The sequence below is a fragment of the Plecotus auritus genome, assembly GCF_963455305.1.
Source record: "Plecotus auritus genome assembly, chromosome: 1".
In the NCBI taxonomy this organism is placed as follows: Eukaryota; Metazoa; Chordata; class Mammalia; order Chiroptera; family Vespertilionidae; genus Plecotus; species Plecotus auritus.
The window spans coordinates 32,712,607-32,737,031 of NC_137770.1; the positions used below are offsets into that span (position 1 = coordinate 32,712,607).

Consider the following 24,425-nt stretch of genomic DNA (forward strand, 5'->3'; position numbering starts at 1 on the left):
CTCAATTTCCACAAGTACTTTTCGTACTTTTCCCTAAAATGGGTCTGCCTGAAAATGCCCTTTGGCCTCTTTTCCTATCTCCCCTTTCCTAGTCACTCTTTTCCCACTTGTTAAAATGCAATAGCTTTCAACCATCTGAAATTCTACTTCAGTAATTTATCTTCAGTAATTTGCTTTGGTGGTGTGTACAAACCTAGGGCGTTAAACTAACTGCAATTCAGAGTGTTGGTGTTAAACAGAATGATTGTTAATGACTAGACTACAAATTCTTTTGCAGGTTAGGCAGTTTCCAATACTTTGCTTTCAACGAAATTGAAAGATGACGTAATCATAGTCAGCTTAAATTTATTAAAAATATATTTTGATCATAACTTACCATATGTGTTTTGGCTTATAATTCAGAAGAAATTAAAAGATTTGAGTGACACTGCTATAACAAAACACTTTCCATTTCTATTTACTTACTAGAGGCCCGGTGCATGAAATTTGTACACGGGGGTGGAGGGATCCCCTCAGCCCAGCCTGCACCCTCTCCAATCCAGGACCTCTTGGGGGATGTCCAACTGCCAGTTTAGGCCTGATCCCGGGGATCGGGCCTAAACCGGCAGTCGGACATTCCTCTCACAATCCTGGACCGCTGGCTCCTAATCGCTCACCTGCCTGCCTGTCTGGTCGCCCCTAACTGTCCCCCCTGCTGGCCTGACTGGCCCTCACTGCCTCTGTGTGCCAGCCTGATTGCCCCTAACTAACCCCCTGCCAACCTAGTCACCCCTTACTGCCCCCTTACTGGCCTGGTCGCCCCCAACTGCCCCCCTCTGCTGACCTGGTTGCCCCTAACTGCTCCCCCTGCTGGCCTGGTTGCCCCCAACTGCCCCCCCCCGCCAGCCTAATCGCCCCTATCTGTCCCCCTGTCAGCCTGGTTACCACCAACTGCACCTCCCCCCCACTGGCCTAGTCAGCCCTAACTGCCCCCCCACCTGCCCCCCCACCTGCCTGGTCGCCTCTTACTGCCCCCTCCCTCCCCCCCGCTGGCCTGGTTGCCCCACACAGCCTGCTGTTCAGTCATTTCGTTGTCCCTCACTAACCCCCCTGCCGGCCTGGTCATAGGCAGCCATCTTATGAGGGTGTGAGGGTCAATTTGGATATTACCTCTTTATTATATAGGATTTGTGTCAAAAGTTTTCAGTGAGTGTTATATGTAAAGCAAAAATGATGAATGAAATTAAATGCTGAAGCCTGTCTTATTCTAGAGATAAGTAGTATTCAGTATTCATCTATGAGTACATAAACTAAATGGGGGGGGGGGGGAGTCTACCCATAAAATTAATAGAAGCATTTCCAAAATAATTAGTTATACATAAAAATTATTTATGAAAATATGTGTTTTGTCATTTGTGCACCACTAATAATTATGCTAATGCAATTCTGAAGAAATTATAACACTTAGAACCTTAAGGTCACTGAAAAAAAAAATTTCAATCTTCATACACATTTTGTAGAGAAGAATGATAAACTGATTTTAAAAATGACTTCCAAGCATACATACATTGCATTTGAATAAAATTCTGTGGAGGAAATGGGATGGAAACACCAATTCAAGGTAAAAAAGAGAAAATGTAAAAAATTTGACTGCTCATGTAGTTAGGTTTATTGAATATGGGTTTTTAAAATTCATTGTATACATTTTAAAGCGATATAAAAGACATATTTTAAAACGTAAATATTACAATAAACCAGAAATTGTTGTTTTGTAACTACTTACACTTACAATAAGAAATGTTAGATGTCAACCTAAAACCATGTGAAATGATACCCAGTTTTTCAAAATTCTTTTAGAAACATACAAGCAAAAAGAAAAAGTCTGAAGGCCATTGCTCCAGGGCAGTGGTTCTTGCTCTGGTGTATTTAAGAATCCCCTTGGGAAACTTGTAAAAGCTACAGATTTCCAGGCTCATCCCCCAGAGAGCCCTACTCTGTACATCTGGAAAATGTGCAGTTTTAACGAGCGCTCCCTGGTTATTTTGAGGTGTGATCTGAACTGGCCTTTGAGAAATACCACTTCAAGTTTTCTTCTCAGATCACAATGCATCAGCAAAAAGCTACTTACTTGAATTGTTTTTTTCTGGGCCATCTGTGGAACTGCTTCCTCTGAGTCATATTTTGTGTCACACCTTTACCTTTCACTTGGGATGCCCTGAAAAATTTTCCTGCATTTGTGAAGAAAATTATCCAAGACATCATTCTATCACAAGCTCCCCCCGCTGCCACCGTTGCTCACAGATGACCATGCATCAGATTTTTCTTTTAGAATTTGGTATTAAAGAAAATGTTGCTTCTCTGGAGAAATACTGGCATTTTTTAAAGGACTGAATCAGTAAACTAGTTTTGTTTTTCTTTTCTTCTGGTTTACTAGGAACCTGAGAGGTAATTTTGTAACTTTAGGTATTTGGGTTTTAACTCCTGCTTATGACCTTCTTAACATAGTTAATATTTTTCTTCGTCCTGATTTTTTAAATAATTTTTTCTTTTTTATTATTTTAATAAATCAACTCAGATCCTTTTCAGAGAAGTGTAAGACTCTCTGGATAGTGTCTGTCTGTCTCAATATTGGCTGTCTCTCACAATAGTGCCTGGCTGGGTGGCTCATCATAGTGATAATAGCTGCCTCTCGAGAAAGTACCTAACTGGGAAGCTGCTTCTCATGATAGTGGCTGCATTGGCGGTATCGTCCAAACTCTTGACTTTTATTTTTTTAATATGTTTTTATTGACTTTTGGAGAGAGAGGGAGAGGGAGAAAGGTGTAAAAACATCAAGCTCCTCCTGCCCGCCCCCTACTGGGTATCAAGTCTGCAACCCAGGCATATGCCCTGACCGGGAATCAAAGCAGTGGCCTCTTGGTGCGTGGGTTGGCACTCAATCACTGAGCAACACCAGCTGGGCCAAACTCTTGACCACACACACACACACACACACACACACACACACACACACACACATAATTTAATTGATTTTAGAGAGGAAGGGAGAGGGAGAGAGAGATAGAAACGTCAATGATGGGAGAGAATCATTGATCGGCTGCCTCCTGTATGCCTCACACTGGGAATCAAGTCGGCAATCGAGGCATATGCCCTGAACAGAAATCGAACTATGACATCCTGGTTCATAGGTTGATGCTCAACCACTGAGCCACACCTTCACGGTCAAACTCTTAACTTTAAATGCTGCATGGACCCAACAACATATCTGTGGGTTTCATTTGGCCTGCAGACTGACATTTTGGAACCATACATCAAACTTTTTTTTTTTTCTGTGCTAAGTTTTTCTTTTTTCTTGTATTGAAGTAATTATCTTCAGGAGGCATTTAAATACATATAATTCAAGCAGTGTTTTACTAAAATTATATAAAATGTCAATTTCATCTCATTTCCTAAATTGATAGATTTAGATTCAGTATGTCAAAAAATTGATGACAGGAGTAACACTTTTCAAAATAAAATGAAAACCCAAATCCCAAAACAACAGATATTTTCAACATCTATTGTTAGCCATTATGGGACATAAAAATATTACATAGGAAAATCTAAAATTTATAAAGAATTAGGGGATATATAATGCATCTTAAATTAGACAATCTGGTCATATTGCATAGCCAGAATCAGAAGTAGGCTCAGTAGTCTAAACTGAGTAGAGAATTCTCTAATTCTGGTTTAGCTGTTCAAATAGGCTCATATGCTACCTCAATTGAAAAAAATGAGACAACCTAAAACATTCCTCTACTGTAATTTTTTTTTACATTTAATAATAACAATGTATAATCTTAGGCACTCTAAAATAAAAATAATTGCCAAATTATGTAACCTTGTCACCTATAGGGCTTCAATGATCAAATACTTAAAATAAGAGATGATATTTGTTATATTACTAAGCCTTTCTTCTGCACCGCAGCATTTTTTCATTTGCATTTGCAAATAAATAATTAAAGGAGTATAAATGATAATTAGGAAAATATAAAGAAGCAAAGTCTGAGCAGGGATTGTATTCTTAAAGGATGTGTAGTTCTGGGTGATGAAGTTGAGAATCTTCTGGCTTTATAAGCTGCTCTTTTCCATGCACAAAAAATTTTTATTTAGAGACTTGGTTAATATACCAAATCAGATTCCCTTTCCAATTTTGGTTTGGATGCACTGTGGTGCATATCTGAATGTTATAAAATGAGGCATCAAGTAAAACATTATTTCTGAACTACAGAATAATTTTAAATAGATGGAGTGTTATTACTTGCGTACATGTATTATAAACTAATCTATAAACCACGCAGCATGTACTAATAAACAAAATGAAGCATATTAATAGCAACTTATCATAACAATAAAAGTCCTGAATTAGGCTGTGACTAAATTTTTTAATTCGCTAAGGACTAATTGGTCACGAAGCTTTATTTACATTAATTAAGTAAAATTTCTTTGGAAGTTATGTTATAATATGGATTGACATTTAAAAATAATACTTCCTCAAGAACATAAAAAATTTTAAAAGGTTAAGTGTTTTAATAGCTGTTCTGAGAAGTGCTCTATAAAGCCACTCTTGGGTGTGTAATCATGATGAAAGATACACAGATAAATTATTTTGTCTTGCCCATTGAACAGATTCAATCATTAATAAACTGAACTGAAATTAATAGTTGAAAGCATCAGCATTTTTCAGCTTGAAACCTTTTTGGTGTAGCAGATACCATCATTTGCCTATATCAGTGCTACTTCCTCTTTCTTTCTTATGTCCAGTTCCAGGGTTGGAATCACAATTGGTCTGAATTGTGACAATTCAGATCCTCTTTGCCAGTGATAAGTCTAAGCATGGACATGTGATTCAGTCCTGACTTTTGAAACCTAAAGGGAAGACTGCTGGGGTTTCTGGGCAAAATTTTTTCTCTCTAACAAAAGAAGAAAGAAAAAGAAAAAGACACAAGGAAAAAGTCTATTTATCCTCTGCCTTTTATTTTCTACTTTGCACATTGTCCTAAAAGAATGGAAAGCTTGGAGGTATTTGCTGTAGCCATTTTGCAACCATGAGGTGGGTGGTCAAGATTATGATAAAGAAACTAACCCAGCACCCTAATGTGGTGGATCTGCTGAAACAACCTTTGAACCACCTGCCTCCAGACTTTTTGATACCTGAAAAAAATAAATGCCTTTATTGTTTAAGCCACCGATAGCAGGGTTTTCTATTACTTGCAGCTTAACACATTCTACCTGGAACACCATGCCAATGGTGTGCCAGAGCCAGCTCACACTGGCCGTGGGAGGACTGCACCTCTCCTCAATTCTGCTTTCAGTGACTTCAAGATGGTAGCTTTAGATCATCTATGGTGGGTGTATTTACACTATGGAACTAGGGCAATGATACATATCATGGCTCTTTCCCCAGTGAGCTGGTTGTTAACCATTTATCACCAGCACACAACTGGGTGACTTACTTTTATCCTACAGGTACTGTAATAACAATTACTATGCTATCTATCATCTTTTAAAGTGTATTTATAATAGAAAATGGATAATAAAGTATATCCAGACATTTTTAAGTTGTGGAATTTTAGTGCCTAAAGGGATTTTAGTAAATATAAGAAGAACGAAATAAAATCTAGAATGATTTTAAAACTACCCTAACATTACATAACTGGTTAATAGCAGAGTCAAGTCTATACTTTGACCCTTTATTCCTATCTTAGTGATATTTCCAATACACCACAGAGCCATTATGGTATTATACAACAACAACAACAACAACAATAATAATTATTTGCTTGTGAACATCTAGCCTGAAATAAAAATATTAAGCCAGTGGGATATTCAATTTCTCTATAAAAAGACCAACCTAGTTTTGATCATGAATATAATAAGCCATATTTAATTACATATTCTAAATTTCAGTCTATTCAGCAAAACTTGATGCAGATCTTGAAGAAGAATGACATATGGAAACTCTTAGCATGAGATTAAAAACTGCCAACAATCTTCAGTCATCATTACTCACGGTAAGTTGAGATGAGTAATGGGATGATCAGTTGGGCTTGGGCCCCCTGAGTACATCAAGGGCACTCTCATAGAGAGGGAGCTGCTGCCCACATCATCCTCCCGAGGCTGAGGACTGTCACTTAAAGTCTGATCTCTGCTTAATTAAAGATAGGTAGACAATCTTGGAAAGTAGACACTGGATTGTAGTATGAAAATAAAATCTCAAAGGATCTGGACTGGCCTCATGGGACAATGCAGTAGGTTTGAAACAGCTTCAAAGTGCTGGTGAAAGTGAAAATTGGTACATTTCTGGGAAGCAATTAGATGATATATTCTGAATCAATGACTTTAAAAATAAAGATGTTGAAAATTTTGGATAAATGTTGACTATAGGTGATATTCATGGGGGAATTCATTCTGCTCTATCTTATTTGGGTACAGTTGAAATTTTTCATAAAATTTCAGGAAATGTGTATAGTATTTGGCTCAGGAATTCTATTTTTAATGGTCCATTTTCTAAGGAAATATGAATACTAAAACTAATGAACATTCATTATGGAAACAATCTAAATTTCTAACAACTGAGGAATGTATAAATAAATTATGATATATCCATCCAATGGAATGCAATGGAGCCATTAACATAATATTTTTAGAGTTATTTAATACAAAGAGAAAATTCTCAAAATACAATCTCTATATATAAAAGGCTAAAATGAAAAGTGTCCCCTAGGGCAGTTGTTGGCAAACTGCGGCTTGCAAGCCACATGTGGCTCTTTGGCCCCCTGAGTGTGGCTCTTCCACAAAATACCATGTGCGGATGCACACGTACAGTGCGATTGAAACTTCGTGGCCCAGGCGCAGAAGTCGGTTTTCAGCTCTCAAAAGAAATTTCAATAGTTGTACTGTTGATATTTGGCTCTGTTGACTAATGAGTTTGCCGACCACTGCCCTAGGGAGTTCAAACGGGAAACCGGGAGTTTGATCGCTTGCTATGACATGTGTTGACCACCAGGGGGCAGTGCGGAATGAAGGAAGGCCCAGGTAGGCAGCCAGAAGGTCCTGATGGGCCCTGATTGCTGGCCAGGCCTAGGGACCCTACCCATGCACAAATTTCTTACATCAGGCCTCTAGTATCAGATAAAAAAGAATACAGAACAGTACAACCTCTGTGTGTGTGTGTGTGTGTGTGTGTGTGTGTGTGTGTATGTGTGTATTTAGAAAAGTGGAAGAAAATGAGCTAAAAGTAAGGTATTTCTAGTAATTACATTTTTCCTCTCTTCAAAACTTCTCTAATGAGCATATAGAAAAAATTCAAAACTTTTTTCTTATAAAATCAACAAATGCTTATTTAAAAACTAGACAGTACAGAGGAAAAGAACGAAAATATTGAAACATCTATATTTAGGAAAAATAATATAACATTAAAAACAGAACAAATAAAAGTCCTTCAAGTTACTTGGGTATAGTTCTGACTGTAAAGGTTATCTGTCTCAATCAGCAGTGAAGTCTAGACAAGAAAAAAATGCCCCCAAAGCATTCACCCACTGAGTAAGGGACAAAGCAGATGAGTGATAATGCCTTCAGGATCTGGGGAAGGAGAGAGCTAGACCCATTGCCTGGGTATTGGGTAGAATTTGGGAGAAGTTGAAAGTTGAGAGTGAATGTTTTGGGGAACAGCTGCCATCTGTGTGAGGCTACTGAGAGGTACAACGACCAGAAGGGGACTTAAAAGATTCTTGCTCTGCATTCAGAATGCACTCTCCACTTTGAAATGCATATTTCTCCACTCAAGGAATAAAGAGTAAGGAGAGTATTATACTAATTACTAGTGGCCCAGTGCACAAAATTCATGCACAGGGTTGGGGGTGGGGGTGGGGGGTTCCTCAGCCCGGCCTACACCCTCTCCAATCTGGGACCCCTCGAAGGATGTCCACCTGCTTGTTTACAGGGATCGGGCCTAAACCGGCAGTTGGACATCCCTCTCACAATCTGGGACTGCTGACTCCAGCTGCTCACCTGCCTGCCTGCCTGCCTGATTGCCCCTAACCACTCTGCCTGCCAGCCTGCTCGCCCCCAACTGCCCCCCCCCCGTGCCAGCCTGCTCACCCCAACTGCCCCCCTGCTAGCCTGCTCACCCCCATCCTCCCTCCCCACTGGCCTGCTCACCCCCAACTGCCCCCCTGCTGGCCTGCTCACTCCAAACTGCCCCCCCCCCCCCCGCCGCTGTCCTGATCACCTCCAACTGACCCCCACTGACGGTCTACTCACCACCAACTGGCTCCCCTGCTGGTCTGCTTACCCCCAATAGCCTCTGCCGTCCCATCCTGGCCTTATCACCCCCCAGTGACCCAAGGTCCCAGCCCCTCCTTTTTTCTTTTTCTTTTTTTTTTTCAGCCTTGAGTGGAGGACAGGGCTGGCCAGGGCGGGCGGGAAGCTTGGCTTCCTCCATTGCCGGGGCAACCCAAACCTCCTGCTTGCTCCAGCTCTGTGGCCGGCCGCCATCTTGGTTGAGTTAATTTGCATACTTGCTCCTGATTGGCTGGTGGGCGTGGCTTGTGGGTGTGGCAAAGTGGTGGTTAATTTGCATGTTTCTCTTTTATTAGTGTAGATTAGTTTGTGACTTTCCAACTGTGCATCTTTGAGTATGAGAACAAGTTGAGAGTAAGGCAAGTGATGCCCAACAGAATCTATTTAAGTTATACCATCATCCCCAAACTTGGTTGTCACAGACATGCAGTTATATGCTCTAGAAATCTGACCAACTTTCTTGTGTAACCTGAAAAGCCCTAATGTGGCTCAGTGGTTGTCAACTATTTTTCTTTGGTTACACACAGGATAGATGACATTTCCATATGGAATATATCCCCATGTGTACCCAGGGTTAAGAGACATTTCTCTAATTACAATTCTTTCCAAAGTAAAAAAAAAAAAAAGTAATGCTAGCAAGTGTAATGTAATTATAAAGAAATCCGTAACTGTACTTTTGAGAGAAGTTAGAAACAGGGTTAGGCAGACAGGGTAAGGGTTGGGAGAAGAAGAAAGTACAGACATAACTGCAGGGCTGAGCAGGGCCGAGCTCCAAACACAATGATGTTTATCTTGCAGGTGCAGAATATTATAGGATTCCAGGGCAGGAGGAATACGGAAACTGAGACAGGAAAGTTAAAACAAAGCCAAATAGTGTGGGCAATTTGCAGCCAACTTGTAACTAATAACCCATTATCTTCCCCAGCTAAGGAAACAAAGCAAATGGTAAAAAACAAAACAAAAACAAAAACAAAACAAAACAAAAAAACCTCCCTAAGGCGGGAATACAGAAAGGGGGGAGGAGAGGGAAAGGAAAAAAAGGGTCGTTTTACTCCCTAAACAGGGAATCCAGCAGTCTCAAGGTTTGGCAAGATAAAGTTGCCAGGTGCTTTTCATGAATTCTGGAAAAGCCACAACAAAGTAAAAAAGGGACCTTGAGAATTAATCTGCACCAAAATAGTCAGCGGAGGAATTTTGAAGCCTATAGACAGGAGGGTATATAATGCCTCAGACCCCCACCCACCTTGCTCTTTAGATTAGCTGAGAGCCCATCTGCGCTTCTTAAGCCAGATGTATAGGTTTGCTTGCTTTGCCTTTTCAATAAAGATGCATGCTTTGATTTCTTTAATAACTTGGCTTTTCATAACACAGTTAAATTCTCTCATATAAATTCATTTATATGAGAAGACAAGGATCGAGGTTGGGGACAGTCTTCTCCCACTGACTCTGGGCTGTCCTGCCTGGTAATATCTCTCTAGTGTTGGTGAGAGGTGCCTATAACACTTTGACCTATATTTGAAAATAGTGATTAATTCATAAACTTTAGCTGTTTTTAACAGGCTCATCCCTTAGGTAGGCAACTAGGCTAGCCACCCAGGGCCTTGTACTTGGAGGCAGGGTCATATAGGCATTGCACCTTATTCTTCTTTTCTGAATGTAATTAAGATCACTTTTTAAAATCCTGCGTATAATGTGATCCCAAGAGGCTTATGAAAGTTGCTGACAGTGCAGCCTCCTTTCAAGAGAGATTATTTGGGGCAGGCAGGACAGGTTGAGTTGCCAGGGTCCAATATCCATCTGGGAGTGGCCTTGCTTTTTAACTTTTCTCAGAATCAAATAATCTCACTTGAAAGAAGGTTGTGCGGTCTTTCATCTTAAACAGGCCCTTTTACCTTGAAATTAAAACTGTTTGTCAGAGAAAAGTAAGACTGATGACTAATGATATTTATTCATTTATTAACCAATTAATTATTTAACATTTATTATAAGCAGGTACCGTTTGTTCTATGCTCTAGCAGTGGTCGGCAAACTGCGGCTCGCGAGCCACATGCGGGTCGCGAGCCGCGGTTTGCCGCTCTATTGACTAATGAGTTTGCTGACCACTGCTCTAGGGAATCAGCTGTGAAAGAAGACAGATAAGATTGATCCCTACTTTCATGAGGCTCTTATTCTGCTGATGGAGACTGACATTGGACAGGAACGAAAGTCAGAAGGGGTGTTGGTTCCTTTGCTCACTCATTCAATTCATTCATTTAGTTAACACGTACTAAAAATACCTAACATGTGCTAGGCATTTTAAATATTGTCACGTAGATTGTCTCACTTAGTTTTTGCATTAACTCTGCATAAAAGTGTATTATTACTTCCTTTTTATAGATGCATAAATGACATAGTGTGTTGTAATAATATAAGAGGGGAAGCAATACATTTGTGCAATATAGGAGATTTGCTAAGTAAATTATAGTAATTTGTTCAATAAAATACTACATTATGTAGCTATTTTTATGCAGCTATTATAAAGATCTCCATGCGCTGATATGGAAAGCTGCCCAAGATAATAGCATTAACTCAAAAAAAAAAAAAAAAAGGCAAAATACAGAACAGGTTTTAAAATCAGTTCTTGTTGATTTTTTTTTTAAAAAAAGATATTCATGCACCTATGTTTGTATAGAAAAAGTATATGAAAGATTATGTAAATCAATAGTGATCACTTCTGGGGAAGGGGACTGATGATTTAGGATAGAGGAATACTTAATTTTAATAGTGTATCCATTCTTCTGAAAATCAGAAATGTTAACCATATACATTAATTACTTTTTCAGTTAAAACTTAATTGTTTTTAGGAGGATGTTGATTGACTTTTCTGGGAACTTCAGGGATATGATTGGCTTGTTCAATGTCATAGGAATTTAGTTTCTAGCTCCTCAATTTAGAAATAATTATGTATAGATAAATGTCATATAAAGGAAAAAATGTGTTAACTTGTATACTTGTAGGTAAATGTTCTGTGTGTGTCTGCCTGTATACGTATGTGTGCCTGTGTACCTATGTGTACATGTTGAAAGGCAGGTGGGGTTCTGAACCAAAACTGAGGGGCCTAAGGTAACCTGTATGACTTAAGAAAGCTGTTAATAATTCAGTCTTTGTATTCACAGTACCTAGTATAGTGGGTAATTAATGTTTGTTAAAAGCACGTGAACCCAGCTGGCGTGGCTCAGTGGTTGAGCATTGACCTATGAACCAGGAGGTCACGGTTCAATTCCTGGTCAGGGCACATGCCCAGATTGTGAGCTTGGTCCCCAGTGTGGGGCATGCAGAAGGCAGCCAGTTAATGATTCACTCTCATAATTGATGTTTGTGTCTCCCTCTCCCTCTCCCTTCCTCTTTGAAATAAATAAAAATGTATTTAAAAAAAGCATGTGAGATTATCTGAGGATTTTAAGAGTGAGAATGCAATGCAAGTGATATGCATGAAGTCAAAGTAGCTCCTATAGTTCATAATATGGTTTGAAATATGGTTTGATCATTCTGGCTGGATGAAGGTACAAGAGAAAATGTGGTTCAGAATATAAATTACTCAGTTCCTTCTTATCCCCAGTAGAAGGCAGATCAACCAAGTTTGCTGATTTGGAAAATTCTTTTTTTTTTTTTTTTTTTTTTTTTTGCAAGAACTGAATTCCCTTGCTTGCTATTTATCAGCATTCTGCTGACCAGTCTTGTTTGTTCTCTATTCTTAGCCCCTTTTTTGTTTTTCTTGTTAAAATATCTATTTGAACCAAAAAAAAAAAAAAAAAAAAAAAGCAGGTCAATAGCCCAACTATTTCAAAATCTCATTTCATCTTATTCGTCATTTATTAATGGACCTATTTTCTTTCCAGTGTTTTTTATCCCCTGGATATATTTGAGGGAACTCTTTTTAAATCCCTGGGGTTATTATTACATCACTAGTTTTTTATACAGCTTTAAAAAAAAACCAGACTCAGATTTTAAAATCACTCTTTATATTACTCCCCCACCTCCTTTTCTATTTCAAGAACCTGAACCTTTTTTTTTCCCTCTTCTAAATCTAGTACTCTGAAAAATCCCTAGTGAGCCCAAGCTGGAGATACATATATATATATATATATATATTTTTTTTTTTTCTGAGAAATTTATCAGATGAATTATAATTTATTCTGCTTACCTCCAGGTTATTTAAGGATAGTCTGGTCTTTTGCTAGCTAACAATTGCCTGTATCTTCTATCATTAGGGAACATAAAGATGCCGCTCATTTTGTGGGTATTTAATATTTCCCCTAATTTTGGCTTGCTAGTGGTTCTTAATTTTAAAAATAGGCTTATTTGGAACCCATTTTTAATAAACTCTGCCTTCTAAACCTTTCTCTCATCTGTGTCCAATTCTAAGGGCCATTTTAATGTTCTTTTTCATTCCAGTGTTCACTTGGTGTTATTGAATAGCAGACTCAAGAGAAGAAAAAAACGTTTGCTATCAGAAGGATCATGTAGAAAACAGTAGGTTCAGAATTAGGAATTCACTGTCAAGCTTTCTGTTTCACACTTCACTTATTTTTCTTTTTTTTTTTCTTTTTGATTCAAGCTTTGCCTATCCCTCTTTCGCCATCTAGAATCAATCACCTCCCCCCTCTTCTTATCTAATATTGAGAAAATGCATAAGAAATTTTGCAAAGCACTATGAATGCCGGTGAAAAAGAGCATTATGTAAATGTCAGTATTATTATGCTGGAATTTTGCCATTATTCTGTTTGCAAAGGAATAAGATTTAGAATAATATTATCTCCTTTCGACCTACAGTCCAAGGAGGTTCAGTTACCAAAATACCAGGAGAATGGTTCTTATATGGTAGGCCCATAGCAAAGCTCCAGGACACTAGATTTATGCCTTTTCCTAAAACAGTGATTACTGTTATTATTATGTTCACCCTCTTGGGAGAGTCATGGCAGTGGAGGGAATTGAGGGCAGGATGTGCTTTTGTTTATTTTGCTCAGATGAGAGAAAAGGCAACAAAGGAGTGGGTCCTGGCTGTAGTCCAAATGGTCCAAATAGTCTCAGTTTACACGTGAGAGGGGGGAAATGATGTTGCCTAATGCAAATGAAATTTTGTTAAATATTTGTTGGCAGGGGTAGGAATGGCAACCAGGTGTTAGACGGGTGGGGTTAGACCTGACCTGGCTTCACCAACCTTGGTATTTGAGTTCTGGCAAGGAAAGAATTCAGAGCCAAGACTCAAACTATAAGAGAACATTTATTTAGAAAATCACAGAAATATTTCGTAGAAGAAATGGGCGTAGGAAACAAGTAATAGTCAAAAGAAGGGCCCTTGGAGCTTAGAAGTGAGGAAGGTCAAGGAGAAGAGTCTGGGGGAGGGAGAAAAAGAGGGGTAAGACTTTGGTATTCAGGGAAGGGAGAGTGCACTGGGCCCTCCTCCTAAGGGTTTTTAGGGTGGAAATCTTAGGGGCGGTCCCAGGAGAGGATCTCGATAGAATATTCAGCTTTCCAGATGTGTCCTTTCAGGGCCTAGGTCTCCACTGATTGATGGGTGGGTGCCAGGGCAGGGGTTCATTATCCAATGCAGTGGTTGTGAGGTCAGCCATGACATCGCTTGTCTGGTTTTGCTGCTTTTCTGGGCCTGGAGCTGAAATACAACTGTGGCCCAGATGTTATCTTTAGGAAGAAAAGGTCAGGCAGTCCAAACGTGTCCCTAATATATGCTAGGGAGGAAAGGCCACCCTGGGAATAAAGTCCCACCCTAAAATTGTTCATTGCTAGGCATGCGGGGTTTCCACCCTGGTGACTTGTACCTGGCACATTGTCTGTCTAAATGCCTACCATATACTGACACTGTGTATATAGGATATAAGGGTATGTACTACCTCCAGAGCCACTATAAGGTACAAGGTTGTGCTAGTCCTAGACTCTTGATTCCAATAATTACAGGCTGTTGTTCCTTGTGATTAAGCCCCTATCCAGTGGTCGGCAAATTCATTAGTCAACAGAGCGGCAAACCGCGGCTTGCGAACTGCAGTTTGCCGACCACTGTGATAGACAGTCGCAGACGTAAAGGAGTTAGCATCCTATATTGGACCATTTAAGAGCACAGAAAAGCCCAGTCAGCTTCAAAATACCTACTTCCTGGATTCCACAGTCTGAAATCACCATAGGACTTTGTCTATTGGGTTGCGTTTGCAGTGAACTATTCTATTTGGAACCCCTATGTAAGGACTAGGTGCTTATGTTTAACGCATCTAGCAACTAACCTGCTGTAAGTCTGCAAAGGATTGGGTATTCAAATCTTCATAAAAAAAAGATGACTTTTGGATGAGGGGAGGCTCTTGAAGGATGAATAGTGTTTTACAAACTCATGTATCTTGTACAATTAACTTAAATATGTGAAGAAGACCGATATAACAGTGGGTACTAAGCTGCTTGTGTTGCTGGGTAAGAATAATATGTGCTTTATTACCTATTACAGATCCAGTGAAATGGGAAAACAAAACATATCCAGGGCCCTGTAGATATTCTAGGCCACCAGTTTTGTATATATGAAGGACAGTGAGGCAGATTGAAGGAGTAATATGAAAAAAAAAATCCCCAAACTTGCATGTTATCTGAGAACTCTGCTGGCATTGATTAATTTATCACAAGGATTGGCAATATTTTAGAAGCAATGGCATAAGAAATTATCTCTATTCTTTTTTAAAAATTTATCTTTATTGTTGAAAGTATTACAGATGTCCCCTTTGTTTTAGCATTGACCCCCTCCATCCCACCCTCTCCCCTTCCAGGCCTTTACCACACTATTGTCTATGTCCATTTGATCGGTTAATCTCTCCCCACCCCCGCCTTCCCTCTGAAATTCGTCAATCTGTTTCATGCTTCTATGTCTCTGGATCTATTTTGTTCCTCAGTTTATTTTGTTCATTAGATTCCACATATGAGTGAGATCATGTGATACTTGTCTTTCTCTTACTGGCTTATTTCGCTTAGCATAATACTCTCCAGGTTCATCCATGCTGTTGAGAATGGTAAAAGTGCCTTCTTTTGATCTCTATTCTTTTGAAAAAATAAAACGTATCACATGATCTGGTAGCCCAGAGTGAGCAAAGGGAATCTTAATGGGTTCATCTTAAAAGGTTAGGAAGTATTTCCCATAAATATTATACTATTTATCCTTACACACTGTTTTTTAAAATGTAGGTGTCAGTCAGAAAATTTTAAATCAGATTACCTTATATAACCTAACTGAAATTAACCTCAAAGAGAGAATAAAAAATTATATAGGGGGAAACAAGGGGTAAGTTTAGAGTTTGGGGCTTGGGTTGAAGACAAAATCATAGGTGGGTGTGAGAGCTCTGGCAGGCTGAAAACAGTTGAGGAACCCTGCAGGCATGGGGGTGGGTACTGCAGGAGAGGGAGGAGGAAAGCTTTGCCTACTGTGCAATTTTGCCTAGGGCAGCTAATTGCAATGCCCAGAAAATTGCCTTTGGAAGCCTTGGGCAATATGCAGTAGGTTTTCCCTAAAGCCTAGTTTATCAGGTTAAGTTGAAATTTGGTAGGGAGGAGAAGAGGGGAATGATGAGCTAAAAGAATCCCTGAGATGAAGAAACCTTCAAAGGTCACCAACTTTTTCAGCAAGTATTTTTAATGACAAAAGAGGGAACTCAAACCTGAGGGAATTGTATCTTACCCTAAAGTAACCCACCACAAGTGGAAATGTCTTTGAGTACTATGGAAAGTGAAATGGGGCCTCACTTTATAATTTTCCCTAGGATTAACTCTGATATGAGGAATATATAAAACAAGAGAAGAGACCTAACAGTCATTGGATCTCTGTTATGTGCCTATACTTTGTACTGGACACATTATATTTATTATCTCATTTAATTTTCATAGCAATTGTGGAACACATTATCACTATCATATAATACAGGATTAACAAAGGACGACATTAATAAACTTCCCCATGGCTGCTCAGCTGTAAGATATAGAGTTAGATTTGAATGCAGGGCTGTCCGACTAGGCCACATTATCCCTTTTCCACAGATAGTTATTAAATGTCTGCTAGGTGCAAAGTACTATGCTAGGCGCTTTAGGAATATAAACAAGGAACCAATTCTCTCTTTATTCTCAGAGTTTACAGTCTAAAGAAGGAACCCCTTAATTAATTGGTATCTTAGCTTTCTATTTAATATCCCAATCTGATTTTTTAAAAGTGGAGGAGATCACATATAGCACATAAATTGGAAGATATTTTCAATGTTCATAAAACCTTTAAAAAATTAGGTGAGGTGTCACATATGGCCCAAACTGTTTTTATTAATCCCTTATAGCTTTGCATGGCTTATAGAACAGTGTTTCCAAACTGCCTTAACATAATAGGTTCAGCAAAAACAAAACAAAACACACAAAAAAATCCCAAAACCTGATGTTTGTAATATTTTCTTCAAAAGTGTATTTCAAAACTATATGTAAGAAAAATATAAGCACATTTCTGCTGCTCTTATTATGCAAAAGTCTGTCTTTAAGAAATAGTGGGCAATTCTTAGAGAAAAGGAATTTGCATATGTCACCTGAAGGATAATTGACTAGTGCTCAGTTAGTAAATGCAGAGTCAGATCTGACCACCTTACCAACCTAATCTAAACACTAATGTATATAAACTATTCCATGATCTTCAGTCTATATTATGCATATTTGATATATAGGTAAAATTTTTATTATATTTAACAGCAATTGCATATTCTTTGAAACCAGATGCCTATATTTTATGAGCTCAGTTGACTTTTCATCACCACATTATAATGAGATCGAACATGTCTGGGAAATACTGATCTAGATAGAACTTGTTGCCAAATTGGTACCATGCTCTGATTGCCAGTTTCCCAAAGGGTAGACTGGACTTGATTTGATTTCCTACTTTTTTCCACATTTGGTTACTTCATTAGACAGATATACATGTCCAACGCACCTATATCTACAGCATTAAATGCACATAGACTTAACACTTTCCTTACACACTTAGTGATAAAAACATATAACCAGAATGGTTAAAACAGTAAATTTTATGTTATATGCATTTTACCACAATTGTAAAAAATGCAACAGGGGTGCAATAGTTAATAAGTAAGAATATAAGCTTACCCATTGCAAAAAATAATATTTTTGTGTTATAATCATATATAAAATAATAAATACTGAAGTTACATTTTATCAGTGTGAGAGGAAACATAAACCGGAGCTAAATGTCTTCTAGAATTTAAACAGGAAATATACTCATGAAAAAAAAAAAGAAATATACTCATGAGTATTTATGTAGAATTAAGTAAAAAGTTGGATCACAAGGAGAAATTGTTCATTGGTGTGTTCTCAGCACTTTGCATAATTCCTGGCACATAGTATGTGTTCAGCTAATATTTATTGGATGGGTAACACGATTATTTCACCTCTGGGGCTCTTTCCTTAGTTGCCCATTTAACCTGTTTACTTCCCAGAGCAAGTTACATAACTTTTACTAAATGCTTCCACGTCCCTGGTTCCCTTAGAACATAGCAAGCCTGAACCAGTGTGATTACAACATCATCAGTAAACTTCAGATTAAAAAACAAACTAACAGAAATAAAACCTGTTTTATGTAACAAATATATCTGGGTAAAATAAGTGTTTAAAATATTTTAAGAGGCTTTATTTTAAAACATTTATGTACCTTTATTATAGTACTAAGGGCCCAGTGCACGAATTTATGCACCTTGAAAGTAACTGTGGGCCACAAGGCTGTGGTAGGCACAGGGGCAGGTCTTGGCCCATCCTCCACGCCCCAACCCAGCCCCTCCCGCCGCGGCCCCCAGGCCTCTGTCTGCCAGCAGCCCCGCTCCCGCTGCCTGCCGCCGCTCCCACGCACTGATGGTGCCAGCCCCACTAGTACCTGCTGAGGGCACGTAGCAATTCGGGCTGGCACTGTCAGCAGTGCGAGCAGCGGCTGCTGCCCCTGATCGCCCTTCAGGAGCAGGGGGAGGTGGAGAAGCCCTCTGGGGTGATCAGGGCTGGTAGCTGCCGCTCGCACCCACTGATGGCGCTCAGTGATGGGGACCAGCACCAGGCACTGGCAGCAGGTGGGAGCGGCGGCTCCAGCGCCAGCTGCGGGTGCAAGCGGGGCTGGTGCTGGCAGCAGGTGCAAGCACTGGGTGGGATTGTGGCATGTGGGAGCAAAGAATTTTCAGTAACCACCAGAGGCTTGCCCCAATGACAGCAACCAGTGCCCCACCTTGGACTGGCACCCCCGCTTACCTGCTCCACTATCCTGTTGTGGCCTATGACCGCCATGTTCTCCATATGCCCCCTGGTGGTCAGCGCACGCCATAGTGACCGGTTGTTCGGTTGTTCAGTTGTTCTGCCATTCGGTCTATTTGCATATTAGCCTTTTATTATATAGGATTAGGATATATCATAAGAAATTACCATTTTTTTTGTTGGTCAAATATTGACAAATTAATGTGGTTTGATCATAGTTTATCCATTACTAGTTGGTTTATGCGTACAGTTTCAAGTGATGGAAAAATTGAAACTTGGAAAAAATATAATTTAATGTTCATTAAAAGGGCTCTTTTTTTCTTCCAAATGCCAGGGACTGAAAAGTGACCTAAAAAAATCAGAACAATATCCTAGCACCTTCATTAAAATATGTGAAGCTGACACTTTTACTACTAACTTTTATGGTTAATCACAAATCTCCTACTTGAAACTGTGGCATGAACATCTGAATGTATTGTAAAAAGATTTAGTGATCTTACATATTGATTACCTTAACACATAGTAGTCTTTTCCATTTCTGAAGTTAAAACAAGCCATCTGGATTATTACAGTTAATAAGGGTGGAAAAGACATGTATAATTAAGAATACAATAATAAAGTGGGTCTATAATTTGTTCTGTAAAAATACTCCCAATAATGATAAAAGAAAGAAAAAATAAGTTTGATCATTCACTATTTGAACAATTTTAAATCCCTAAATGATCATAGTCATTCGAACAGTCTAGGTCAGTGCTAGGACAATGGCCCTGAGCCATGACAGTGACCATGGGCAAAGTCCGACACAGGAAAAACAGTTCTTTGCTTCTGTGTCATCCATGAGTCCTTTAGCTACATGTTGACACTGTCACAGGAGAGACCCCGCGGGAGGGGAAAAAACCGTCAAAACTGAAAGGTATAAGGGGGACAATTAAAAAACTGCAAACTGTTTCCCTTCCTTCTAGTTGTAACTAGTGTGTCCCCTTTCTCTTCCCAGTATTTGTTTAGCAAGAGAAAGGTTAGGCTGAGATTATACTGGAATGGCCAGTTATCTGGACTTGCTAGTAGACCAGTAGCCGTTCCAATGTTCATGGGAGGAGTAAGTGGGTAATACACTAATTTGGTGACTAAAATCCTCCAGATGGTTTCTATGCTTATATTTACATTTGAAAAAATAGAAACATGTAGCACATGCTACATTGTAGCTTGTTTTTTAAAAAATGAAAAAAATATATATTTTGAACTTTTGTTTTCTGTCATTCATTATTTTTATATAACGTTCTTATTAGAGTTGCTTTAAAATTCTTTTGTGTGTGTAGTACTCCACAATTTATCCAACCAATCCTCTATTGTTGTTCACTAAGTTTTTATGAATTTATTTCTTCACTGTTATTAACAAGATCACAGCTAAATAGGAGCATAAATTCTTTTTTTTATCCTCACCTAAGCATATGTTTTTTATTGATTTTTAGAGAGAGAAGAAGGGAGAGAGAGAGGTGAGAGAGAAACATTGATAGGTTGCCTCCTGTATGCACCTTGACGAAGGATCAAACCTACAACCCAGGTATGTGCCCTGACCCGGAATGGAACCTGCCACCCTTTGGTATATAGCATGACACTTCCAACCAACTCAGCCTCCTGGCCAGGGCTGAGCATAGATTCTTAATTTTTTTTTAGAATAAATTTAGTAAATTTTAGAAGTGGAATTTTCTGGTTGACAATGGGGATTTTGAATGATTTCCTGGAGAAAGCATTTAACTCTCAAGAGCAGAGATAAGGAGCGGTAGGGTGGACGCTTTCATATTGGGGAGCTTCTAAGAGAATCTAGTCCTAGCCAATTTTAGAAATATAGAACATATATTTGCCACTTCATACTTAGACAATTATTTCAGACTAAGGACAGAACCACAGGCAGGTTGAGGAAATCTGAAAATGGTTAACATTTTTTGAGTGTTTATTGTGTGCCAGGCAGTACTCTAAGCATTTTCTGTGTATTACCTCACTTTATTCCTACCATAACTCTTAGAGGTAGATAAGGAATGGAGGCAAGAGAAGTTAAATAACTTTCTTACTGTCCTACATCTAGTACATGGCAGAGCACAACGTCATCTGTGCTTTTAGCAACTGTGCATTGTGGCTTTCTGTCCAACACACCAGGCTACTTAAACTGACAAGCTAGTGAAAGCCCCCAAATAAAAGAGTCTACAGTGCATACTATATCTTTTTAAAATCTCCTACTTCTCTCTTCTCAAAAGTTTCAATTTTTCTACCAATGCAACATTCTCTCTTGGTAGTACTAGTAAATACAACAATAGTAACCTTAAGTATTTTACTATTTGTCACTAATTGTGGATGTCATTTAAAAATTTTGATCTATATTACCCGGCTGGAGTGGATCAGTGGTTGAGCATCGATCAATGAACCAGGGCACATGCCTGAGTTGCAGGCTCAATTCCCAGTGGTGGGGGGTGTGTGTGCAGGAGGCAGCTGATCAATGATTCTCTCTCATCACTGATGTTCCTACTTCTCTTCCTCTCCATCTCTGAAATCAATAAAAATATTTTAAAAATTGATCTATGTTAATAATAAGGTACTGCATCAACTGTTGCTACAGTTTATTTACTAAATTCTGATAGTTGATGTAAATAAGTAATTATTTTTGTATAATTGTACTGGTTCAGGACATTGATGAATTCTCACTGGGTATATTCTTTATGTTCTAATTAGCTGGAAAGTCAACCAGGGCTACACAGACACAATAGGAAAGATTGTAGTAACTCCCTTTACCAGGAAATAAAGCTGCACAGGTTTTGATCCTCACAAAGTACATAAAAATTTTTATTCTAAATAAATACCTGACAGTGTACAAATCAACATGTTTTGCATAAAACATGGACTCCCATAATGTTGTCTCCTCCTTTAACATGGCTGAAGATATGGACATATGGATGTTGAAGTGTAGCTTAAAGCACACTTAAGTAAATAAATGAGGATTATGTTTATATTCAGGTACAATGATCAACTGCTACAGATGTTTTTCTTGCCCCCATTGCTGCTTCCTCTGTTTCAAAATCCTGAGTTCCTTTCAAGTGCTAATGCGTAGTATAGCAACGTGATTAAATGCATGGATTCTAAAGCCAGACTACTCAAATTCAATCCCAGCTCTGCCACTTACTAGCTGTGTGACCTGAGGAAAGTTCCTTTGCTTCTCTGTGCCTTAGTTTCTTCATCTGAATATCCAAACCTCCATTGACTACTCCTCAGAACTGTAGATTTGTATGTGCAGTTGCCTAACCGGTATCTCAACTTGACTGCCTGAAGACATCTCAATCTTTTTTTTTTTTTTTTTGGTATATTCACCATTATTGTACTTTATTTAATAAAGATATACATTTGCCCTTGCAAAAATAACTATCGCAAGTTTACAAAAGAACCACAGACCTCAAAGTCATGATTGCTAAAACTTCAACCTAAAGCAACAAAGTAAATCTATTTGTTTACAAATGGTCCATGGCACAATTAAAATAAAAATATCAAAAGGTCACAGGGTCTTAAAGAACAGGTTTATTGACAATAATTTCATAAATATGCTAAAGAAAATTTCAAAGATTTCTTAACATGTTTACAAATCAGTTCTCATTGGCAAAATACCCTTCAACAAAATAAGGTTAATAAGTCACTAAAAAAGAATATCACATTTAAAATTTGCTTCATTTTAACATTAAAAAAATTTGTGTGATTTTTCTCCAAGTACAATAAATCAGTCTTGTTATTTCGACTACTAGACATATTCATAAATATATCTAGCTGCTGTGAACCTGACAGTCAAGCCAGTCAGTAGTATGTTACCCTACAAACATAAACGGAGCCAAATCGTCCTAGTATTTTTAGTCATAGCAATTTAAGTAGTCAAAATGCAAAACTGTAGTTGCCATCCAAATCACCCAAAAGCATATGATACAGTGTCAGAAATAGTTTGCATCAGTTTTATAAGTTCATCTGTGTACTTCACAGGTATCTGAAACTTCAGAATGTAAATCTTTCCCGGCTTGAGTCAGATCAGATTCCTCCATCTGATTATTTTCCTCAGAAGTCTCTTCATTCACAGTTAAGACATCAGATTCTTTTTCTTGATTTTTTCTTTCAGGGACCATTTCTCTTGATGTCATAAAAGACTCTTCTTCTTCCTCCTCTTCCTCCTCCTCCTCCTCCTCTTCTGTACAGTGTTGCCTGGTACAACCACTTTCTTTGTCTTTATCCTGGGATGAAGATGATGCATCTGTTTCTTCTACCATAACTGAAGGAATTTCCCTGGAAGATGTCTGACTGGCCGTCTCCCTGACTTCACTTTCTCTATCAAACCGAAGTCTTTTTACCTCATGCCCCTCAGCTTCCACAGCATCTTCATCTGGATGTTTATTTTTCATTGGGCTCGCTGAGGAACTTTCTGATCCAGGTGTCGGAGCGTTACTGTGACTTTTGTCCTCAGTTTGCTGTAAGTCTGACTCTTTGTCATCTGTGCTCTCAGGCAAGCCATTGGTTGTCATGGGGACTGACAAAGAAACCTTTGGTCGATTAAGTGGCCTAGGTGTTCCTGGCCCATTTATATTAGCCCTTTCAGTATAAGTTGGTGAATTTCCAGGAAACATAACACCATTCATTCGATTTAAACTATTAGAATTGTTTTTCTCCGAAGAAGGATATACACAGCTAACAACCATCACATTCTTCTCTACTCCTCTGAGAAATTTGTCTGTTCCTGTATAATTTCTCCTTGGATCTGTTAGCAGTTCACATAGCCGCTGAATAGTAAAAGGGATACCATTAAATCCAGTGGCAATTTTCAGTATTCTTTCCTTCATTTCATCAAAGGGAATATATTCGACTTTAGGGTTGGGTGGACCTCTTGGTTCAGGAGCTGAAGTTCTGAAATCATCCATCACTTTCTCCAGTTTGAAAGTAAAATAGCCTTTAAATTGGGACCACTGAATCATTGTTTCTCCAGTCTTGGCAACATGACAAAGAAATTGATCCAGGACCGGACAAACTTCCTTTTTTCCTCTCTTCTCAAAATCTCCCCGAGCCGCTACCGCCAGCCCTCCAACATGGCGCCGGCACGTCACCGCGCGCACGCGCCCCACCGCCCCCGCGCAAGCTCCCCGACCTCTCAATCTTAACATCACCAAACAGAACCTGCCTCATTCCCATTCTGCCCTGGCATATAAATGGCAACCCACTCTTTAGTCACACCCACATCTAGGAATTTTCCTTGATTCCTCTTTTACCCTCATTCCCATACCTCCAAAACATATCTCAAATTTGTTCACTTCCTCCATTTCCACCAGCACTGTCTTATCCAAGCCCCTGTCATCTCATGTTTGGGATCTCACGGTGGTTTCTTTACTGCTCTCCATTCTTCTACGCTTCTCTAAAATCCAATCTCCCTATAGCCAGAATGAATTTTTAGAAGCATAAATCATATTAGTCACTCCCTGTCTCCAAAGTCCCCAATGGCTTCTCATCACATTTACAATAAAAGCCAAATTCCTTAATCTGGCTTTCAAAGTCTTACAAAATGAGTGCTGTAGGGGGTCATAAATAGTGCCTCCCTCCCAATTTAGAGACCTTATTTGGAAATAGGGTTTTGCAGATATAATTAAAATGAGATCCTACTAACCAAAGAAGAAGGCCATATGAAGACAAAGGCAGGGATTGGAGTGATAGGGCTACAAAGCAGGAATACCAATTATAGCTGAGAAAAACAGAAGCTGGGAAGAGGCGAGGAAAAAACTCTCTTAAAA

General features: G+C 39.0%; 1 protein-coding gene across 1 annotated transcript; it reads right to left on the reverse strand.

Annotated features, from left to right (window-relative positions):
• Positions 1-22,619: 22,619 nt before the first annotated feature.
• On the reverse strand, positions 22,620-23,699 carry LOC308257501 (serine/threonine-protein phosphatase 4 regulatory subunit 2-like; the record flags this gene model as incomplete). The annotated part of the gene is made up of 1 exon (XM_080687257.1): positions 22,620-23,699. Exon 1 carries the CDS (start codon positions 23,616-23,618, stop codon positions 22,620-22,622), a length of 999 nt encoding a protein of 332 aa, XP_080543383.1. The 5' UTR covers positions 23,619-23,699.
• Positions 23,700-24,425: the final 726 nt, after the last annotated feature.